Below are 9,181 nucleotides of genomic sequence, written 5' to 3' on the forward strand. Positions count from 1 at the left end.
TATTGTGGATGGAGATAAGGATTCTAAACTGTACAGGCAGCTGCTCCCCCAGACCTGGCTCCACAGGGGAGAAGAAAAGGAAGCGCAGACCTTTGGGGAACACATCCAATTGTCTGCAGGGTCTAATTGTTCTGAAGTTCTCTCTTCTCCATTGTGAATTCAACGCAGGGTATTCAAAAGCTTGACTTTCTAATTATGCACCAAGTGGCTCGTGAAGACAATAACAAATTATCTGCTAATTTCAAGATGTAACGTCTTGAAAGGACTAACTGTTGAGTCCTAGGTTAGGCATTCTTCTTCTATATGTCTTTGTTTTAATTTAATCAGTGGTTTGACTCATTTGCTTGCGAACGGTTCTAAACTGATAGTAGACATTTTGCCCTAGTCTGCCCTTGGAATGCAAACAAATACTAATAAAATTGCAGTGTTACCTACCCCTCTCCTGGAAGATGCTGCTAGGCAGTGTTTGTGACAGCATCTCCGTGCCACAGAAATACACCCACAATGTAGCAACAAGATCAAGCCGTCACCGAATTCTTTATAGAAAAGACAAAACAAGGCCAATATGCCAGAAGATGATTCTCCCAACAACCAGACTCTGGGTTTCCTAGACCAAGTCGGAAATAAGAACAATGCTGATATGTGTTCTGAGACAGTCAGGGCTTTTAGGAAATGAATCTGACTTTTAGAAAAATCTCCTCCTCTGTCCTCACACTGGCAAAGCTGTATTGAGATTTGGTCAATGGTATGCATCTAATTAGTAAAACGAGCAAACAAACACCCATTTGTAGACGAGATGGTAGGATTACATTCTAGAAAACACTTAGCTGTATCTCCTGTCTGTCAAATCATCATTCCTTGTAGGTGCCTATCTAGTGTATAGTCTTCTGAACAACTGAAAGCCTGAGTTTTAGAACATCCTTCCCTTTAAACCCAAACATATTTACCTAAAGTCACCACTTGCTGATGGCATTTATAAATTTACATACAGCTGGGTGTGGTGGCGCACAACTGTATTCCCAACAGATGGGAGTCAGAAGCAGGCAGATCTTCGTGGGTGTGAGGCCAGACTGGTCTATATTGCAAGGTCCAGTCCAGTCTGGGATACATAGTTATACTCTGTGAAAAAGAAAGAAAGAAAGAAAGAAAGAAAGAAAGAAAGAAAGAAAGAAAGAAAGAAAGAAAGGAAGGAAGAAAAGAAAAAGAAAAAAGTATTATAAAGATGCAGGAGATTAGTAAATTAATTGCTCTTGTAAACCCATTCAATTCAATTCCTTTTTTCTAAGTGATGCTTATCTCTCTTTTTCTGCATCAAATTAAATATCTCTTCTTTCTTTTCTTTTCACTAGTTCCAAATCCCTAGACCATTCTAATTATCTAGAAGCTTCTAGAACACAGCCTTGAGAAGTGAAAACCAGCAAGAGAGACACTGTGCCCCTGACCTTAGTGCTTGACACTCTCTGAGCTATGCTCAATGTCTTCATCGTCAGTGTTTTTTGACCAGGTCAGAAAGGACTCTCTCATGCCCTGCATTTAGAGAGGAAAAGTTACGTGTACAAATATGGCCTCTGTAGCTAGATATTCTGGGTGGAACTTTTGGTACTGTAGGAAGTTTGCATGTCTATGAACAAGTTAGCTTTCCAGCCTCGTGATAAAACGCCTGAGATGGTTGATTTTGTAAGGAAATGTTTGTTTTGGCTCATGGTTTCAAAGGCTCCAGCCCATGTCCATTGGCACAGTTGCTTTGGATCCGTGATGGTAAAGCAGATTAGAGGACGCTGGCAGCCTCACCGGAGTCAGGCGTTGTTAGAGCAAGGTCAGATGTTAAGTTACGAATAATGTCAATTATGGTTGCAATCACTCGTTTAAATGTATATCAGTTTTTCACGTGAGCTTAAGACGTGGGGACCAGGATGACTTGACTCCCTGACTGACAGCTTATGATTTTGGTTGTTTTTTTTTTTAATTTTTTATATTAAATTGTGTGTGTGTGTGTGTGTGTGTGTGTGTGTGTGTGTGTGTGTGTGTGTGTGTGTTTCTGTGTATATACATGTGCTGTGGTGGGCATGTGGAGGTCAGAGGACAACTTGTGGGCGTTCTCTCCTTCTATCATATGGGGCCCAGGGATCATTAGTAAATCCCCTTATATGCTGAACCATATCACAAGCCTTTATGGCTATTTCCTCCCACTCATAATTACCTACTTCCTTCTTAGAGGTGATGTGTGCCCACCTAATCTCTCCTTCTTGGCCTGTGGTGACCTGGCTGAACCTTGGCCATCGGCTCCTTGTCACCCTCTCTCCCTGTCACACCTTTACCTGGGAGGCCTGATGCCTGAGGAGTCTAACTGCACGCTGCCATGTCCCAGGTCTCTTTGGCTGGCTCTGGTTCGTGGCTGTGACTTTGTAAACCCCAGGACCCTCCTGTCTCCTGTCTCCACCTATCCAGCTGGTGTTGACCGGAACCAAGGTTCTGTTGGTTTGTTTCTGCAGCTGACAGGGAAAATGAGTTCGTGACCTGCTTTGTAGACTCCATTTCGTCCCTCTCTGCCAGCACTCAGGTCTTAGGTCTGGATGGTATTCACCCCAAACTGTGAGCAACTACGTGAGCCATAGCTGCTTCTAGGCCAGTCATACTAACGCCCATAATACTGTGACAATAAATAATTAACAAGATTTCAACATTTTTTTCCTCAAAAAAAGTTTTTAAGGCTCCTAGGATGAACATTAACTGTGAAAGTAGTCACAAAAAGAACCAAGATGGAGGTTACACTATAATCCAACTGTCAACCTCGTAAGCGGAGACACATAGGCAATCTCAAGGAACACAGGTGCTTGGCTTTGGAGCACAGAACCATGGGTATTTCAAAAGTTGTAGATTTGTCTATATTTTATTTCCTCCTCTGAATTTTTATGAAAGCTATACACATAGATCATATTATTTTGAAAATATTAGTTAAATGAGGCAGTCCATACCACCACACAGTGTTGATGTACCTAATGCCTGAAAGGACGCCAGGCATTCAGCAATGCACTCTTGTTGGTTGGATAAATGGGTGATTTTAAAGTCTTCAGGAGTAGGTGGGTATAGTGGTACACACCTGTCATCTCCTGGGGATGGTGGCACATGGTTGTCCATCATCTCCTTGGGATGGTGGCACACACCTGTCATGTCCTGGGGTTGGTAGCACATGTTTGTCAGTCATCTCCTGGGGTTGGTGGCACATGCCTGTCATCTCAGCACTAGGGAGGTGGAGGCCAGAGGAGCAGGAGTTCAGGACCAGTCCGAGACCTTGTCTCCATAAAACCTTTTAATATTTTCTTTAAATTAAAATGTATACATTTATTTTAACTAGAAATATTAATAAATTAATAAGTGACGCAGCTCTTCATCCAGTGGGTTTTATTTCAAGTTCTGCCAGATTGCAGACGAGTTTAAGATCGTCCCTTTTCCAATTCATCTTCTAAAACATCGGTGAGTGTCAAAGCCCAGGCCAAGTCCTATGACATCATCTTATCGGTGACTAGATAACTGAGTGTTCACAGACACAGAGATCTCTGGCACGGGTTTGTGCAACTTGTGAACTGATGCATTTGCAGGCGCATAATATTTAACCTCATCTGTAATTATGGTAGAACAATGAGATTCCACTCAACAAACACAAGTTACATAGCCTTTAGGAAGTTCATCACAATTGCGTGACCACTGGGCTTAAATAAAACATCTTTTTGTATAACTGAAGTCTTACGTTAAAATTATTGGAACCTACCCTAATTTAAAATTTTGGAAAAGTTCATTCCACAGAGAATGTGACAGTGGTATCTCTCCCATGAATTTTGTCATTGAAGGCTCCTGGACAAGGCTGGATCTCAGCAGGAGGTTCTCATTATTTACCCACTTGACTGGGAAATTATGCAAGACTGTCTAGGGAGCCAGGGTCTCTGAAGGACCATGTCCCCAGGAAACCCAGGGCTATTGAAAGGAGAAGTCTGCTTCCCTCAGCTTCCAACAGCAACAGGAGATGGCAGGTCGCAGATCTCACTATACATGCACAGCACTCATCTGGGCAAGGGGAACCTTGCCCCGCAGGCCTCCAGGCACCACTCAGAGGAGCAGGTATGGAGAGCAGCTTGGACATGTAGGTGAAATGGCATTCAGGAAATAACACGGTATGTCCTCTAGTGTTGGTCCAGCATCACATACTTTCTGTTATGTTTGTGGTTTTGAATGTTAGATTTTAAAGTTATACTCACCCCAGCGCGTTATACCTAATGGCCACAGCCATTTCAGCCTGGACTCATGCTCTGTTTATATGAAAGAGCAGGTAAGTGCGCCTCAACTGGCCAGCAATAAAACTGTAATAGCAGAAAAGTGACTCCAGGAGGTCACTCACTTTACTATATGCAGGACTGCAAAGATCAGTGACATTCTTGATTCTGTTGACTTCATATAATTTAGAGGGGAGTGACACCGTAAGAACTGAGGTCATACATATGCCCCAGGGCTTCAGAACACAGCATTTGGGAAGGCAGAAGCTTTTCTCCAGCCCAGGAGAAGTGAAGTCACATGGACATTTGGAAGCAGCCACCATTCAAGGGCCCTGTACTTTAGGAGGTGATAAGCAGATCATTTCTGAAGCATGCTGTGCACTGGGGTGTGTATTGTGGGAGGGCATCAGGTGGGCGGGAACCCAAACCGACTTCCCATCAGTATATTTTAGTACATGCCACTTTGGAGTCGCTATGGTCTCACTAACTGTCTGACCATTCCTCCTTAAGTCGAAACTATTCTTTAAAAACATGTTTTTGTTCATTTTAATGAGTCTAGTGGTGACATACTTATTGCAAAGCAAGAGAAAGCTGAGGTACGAAAGGACCATTTTTTAAAGATACCATTGTTGATTTGCCAAGAGAATTTGTGAGCATAGCCGTGCCTCAACAGTTCTTCACTCACCCCCCACCCCCTTGAGGACACTCCCATCTGTGTGGATCGAAGGTCTTGGTTCATACACACACAACACCAGGGAGAACACTCCTGATAACATGTGTGAAGATTTAAACATGTCATCTTCAGACGACTTAAAAATGCAGGGCCACATGAATATGACATGTCCATTGATTTTACTCAAACACGTAAGGAGAAAGCAGAAGTAACCAACTATAAACTACAGCAGAGATGAAGAACCTATGTGGCCAGTCAGAGAACAGCTCATGCCCAGGGGTGACTAAGCTGAGTGGTGGCCACTTCCTATCTATGCTCTCGGTATGATCTGCCTGTGGGTTAAAATTTTAGCTCAGCTACCTTTTTGGGTACTGCAGATGGGACATGAGGGGCTGCCAAGAAAGCATGGTGGAGATGTTCAAGAGAGAAGGTGGCACTTTCCTCACAGGGCAAGCAGTGTAGAACAGAGGGTAGATAGGAATTGGGAATATTTGCGTCTGGAGCTAGCTGATATAACAAAAGAATCTTGTACTGAGTCTGAGACACACAAAATCACAAATCCTGCCCTGAGTAAGTGAGCAGAGGGAGGTGAGATACTCCTCGGTGAGGTGGAAGACCATGGGCAGTGAGGTGGAAGACCATGGGCACTGAGGGAGACGTGTGCGCTGCCAAAGGCAGTAAGGTGAATCCGTTGATGTGGAGACTCAGATGCTAATTCTCACCAAACATGTGAGCGTGCGTTCCAAGTACAGTGATTGTCAACACAAACCCTGAATTTCGCTTCATGCACGGACCTGGGAGTGAAGAGCCACGACAGGATTTAGAGTGAAGAGGAAGGGGCCCCTGGCTTCTGTCCCCAGAACCACAAATAAGTAACTAGTTAGAAGGATGCAAGAAGCAGAAAGATGAGCTGACTGAGAGGCATGCAGCCAGGTGGCTATGCAGATGCGGATGTGGAGGCTGGCAGGGAGCATGCGGTTCTGGACATTGAGTGACCAGTGGGCCAGGAAAAGGGAGAAATCAGCTAGCTGTGAGATGTTGAAGACAAATGAAGAGGATTAGGAATGAGGACAGATGGGGGGGGCGGTCAGGAGGGACATGGCAGGGGCCCTTGAGGAGCAGAGATGAGAAGAAAGCCCTGTGGATAAAAGAAAGCTGAGGACTAAGTCCCTCTGGAAAAGACGACATCTTCCAGGAAGGCATTTGTGGAAATGAGGGAACATAAGCAGTGTTTGGAAAACACTGACTTCTAGACCCTTCTTCTCTGTGGTGGACTGTGTCACCTAATAGGTAAGAAGGGCCTTTGTGGGAGTGAGAAATAAATTAACTGATCACTCAGCTACACATACACTCACACATGCTCACACATATCCACACTCTCTCACACACACACATGCTCACACATACGCACACATACACACACAGTAGATTGTCAGTGAAACATTATTTAAGGAAGAGTGAATAAACTTTCCCAGGATCTCAGAGAGTGCGTTCTCTCTCCTTTTCAGACAAGAAAGGCATTTTCTTCCACAAATTCATCATTTTAATAAAGGTTTGTTGTTTTTATCAGTTTCTGAGATTGTTCAATGTTATCGATGTCAAACATAAACGTATACATTTTAGGTAGGAGAATTTATTTTCGATGTGTTGTTACGAACCAGAACTCTCATCCTGCTCACCTCCCTCATCGTTCAGACAGCTTGCCTCCTTCTTAAGTGTGTGTGCTACTTCCTATGTGTCTTTTCCTTGTGTCTTTGGATCTGAGACTTCAGTATTTCATAAACGCCAAAGAAATGGGACTCGATCTCTTCCCAGGATTTGACATATCCTTTCAGCTTGTTCCTTTAAATGTGGGTACAAGCTGGGTGTGGCAGTGGGCACCTGTGATCTCAGCACACGACGGGTTGAGGCCAGCAGATGACGAATTCCAGGCCAGCCTGGACAACCTAGTGAGACCCTGTGCCCCCAAATTGAAAAGAGAAACCCAAATAATCAAAATGTGTTTGTATAGTGGAAAGCTGGAATTAACACATTCGTCCCTCTGAAAACCTGCATCTGATGTTAATTGTCAATTTGATATCGAGATCATCAAATGGACAAGCCTGTGGGCATGTCTGGGAGGGAGTGTCTAGATTAGGTCAGTTAGGTGAGAGGACTCCCTGACTGACAGCACTGCCCGTGATCGGGAGTCTTGGATTAAATGAAAAGGAGAAAGCTTGGCAGGGAGCTCAGCCCCCTGTCCCCATCTCTCCTTCTTGATTGTGGATACAATGGTACCAGCTGCCTCATGTTCCTACTGTCATGCCCTCCCCACCATCCCCCCCCCACACCATGCCCTCCCCATCATGCCCTCCACACTATGCCCTCCACACCATGCCCTCCACACCATGCCCTCCACACCATGCCCACCCCACCATGCCCTCCCCACCATGCCTGCCATGCCTTCCCCATCATACCTGTCATGCCTTCCTCACCATGCCCTCCCCACCATGCCCACCCCACCATGCCCACCCCACCATGCCCTCCTCACCATGCCCTCCCCATCATTCCTTCCACACCATGCCCTCCACACCATGCCCTCCACACCATGCCCTCCACACCATGCCCTCCACACCATGCCCTCCCTATCTGCAAACTGTGAGCCGACATAAACCCTTCCTCCCAGAAGTTGCATTTTGTCCGACAAGTAACCAACACACTATACAATAGTTTCAAACTACTAAAAGACTAACCTCGGGCATTCCAGACAACAAAAGTTGCAAATGCTTTATGCCTTGTATATACCATGTTTTCCAAAATGTGTTCTGCCTTCACAGAAAATGGAACCCCAAAACCTGTCCAAGGTCACTGAATTTCAGCTCTTAGGATTCCAGAACCTTCTTGGGTGGCAGTCCCTCCTCTTTGCCATTTTCCTGTGCTTCTATCTCCTCACCATCACAGGCAACATGGTGATCATCATAGTGGTGAGTGAGGACCCGCGCCTGCGCTCTCCCATGTACACTTTCCTCCAACATCTGTCCTTCCTGGAGATCTGGTACACGTCTACCACTGTGCCCCTGCTGCTGGCCAACCTGGCCTCCTGGGGCCACACGCTGTCCTTCCCCGCCTGCATGGCCCAGCTCTACTTCTTTGTGTTCTTTGGTGCTACCGAATGTTTCCTCCTTGCTGCAATGGCTTACGACCGGTACCTGGCCATCTGCAGCCCACTCCACTACTCCCTGCTCATGAATCCTGACAACTGTGCCGCTCTGGTCACAGTCTCCTGGGTGACCGGGGTGGGCACCGGCTTCCTGCCTTCCCTGATGATTTCTAAGTTGGACTTCTGTGGGCCCAACCGCATCAACCACTTCTTCTGCGACCTCCCTCCATTAATGCAGCTGTCCTGCTCCAGTGTCTATGTGACGGAGATGGCCATCTTTGTCCTGTCCATCGCTGTGCTATGCATCTGTTTCCTTCTAACTCTCCTGTCCTACGTTTTCATAGTGTCCTCCATTCTGAGAATCCCTTCCACCTCCGGCAGTATGAAGACGTTTTCTACATGTGGCTCCCACCTGGCCGTGGTCACCATCTACTATGGGACCATGATCTCCATGTACGTGCGTCCAAATGCACACCTGTCACCAGAAATCAACAAGGTCATTTCGGTCTTCTACACCGTGGTCACTCCACTGCTGAACCCAGTTATCTACAGCCTGAGGAACAAAGACTTCAAGGAGGCAGTTAGAAAAGTCATGAGAATGAAGTGCAGTGTCTACAGAGCAAAAGTGAAAGGGAGTGGCCTCGCTCACTAGGGACCCCTGCACACACAGTGCTTCCCGGCTCTGCACTGGGCTTTGTTTCTCACTCATGCAGCCCGGGTGCAGAAGTTTCTCTAAGGCGCTATCAGAGAAAAAGCCTTTTAGACACAAAGTCTGGTGTTATTCAGTAGCTGTAGGAAGAATGAACGCATAGAGACGAAGGTTTGAAATGTCCTCGCAGTAAGAAAGGATAAGTAAGAACTCTGCAGTGCCAAGCACTTCTGTTTTATATGACTCAGATTTTTATATATATATATATTTTGCAATACAGTTCAGTTCTATATATCAGCCACGGATTCCCTTGTTCTCTCCCCTCCTGCCCCCCTCACCTTCCCCCCAGCCCACCCCCTATTCCCACCTCCTCCAGGGCAAAGCCTCCCCCGCGGACTGAGATCAACCTGGTAGACTCAGTCCAGGCAGGTCCAGTCCCCTCCTCCCAGGCT

General features: G+C 45.9%; 1 protein-coding gene across 1 annotated transcript; it reads left to right on the plus strand.

Moving 5' to 3' along the window:
• Positions 1 to 7,760: 7,760 nt before the first annotated feature.
• On the plus strand, positions 7,761 to 8,732 carry LOC128122592 (olfactory receptor 11L1). Its single transcript, XM_052758231.1, has one exon. It carries the CDS (start codon positions 7,761 to 7,763, stop codon positions 8,730 to 8,732), a length of 972 nt encoding a protein of 323 aa, XP_052614191.1.
• The last annotated feature ends 449 nt before the right edge of the window (positions 8,733 to 9,181 follow it).

Source organism: Peromyscus californicus, unplaced genomic scaffold (assembly GCF_007827085.1).
Source record: "Peromyscus californicus insignis strain IS unplaced genomic scaffold, ASM782708v3 Scaffold_3__1_contigs__length_106647218, whole genome shotgun sequence".
Classification (NCBI taxonomy): domain Eukaryota; kingdom Metazoa; phylum Chordata; class Mammalia; order Rodentia; family Cricetidae; genus Peromyscus; species Peromyscus californicus.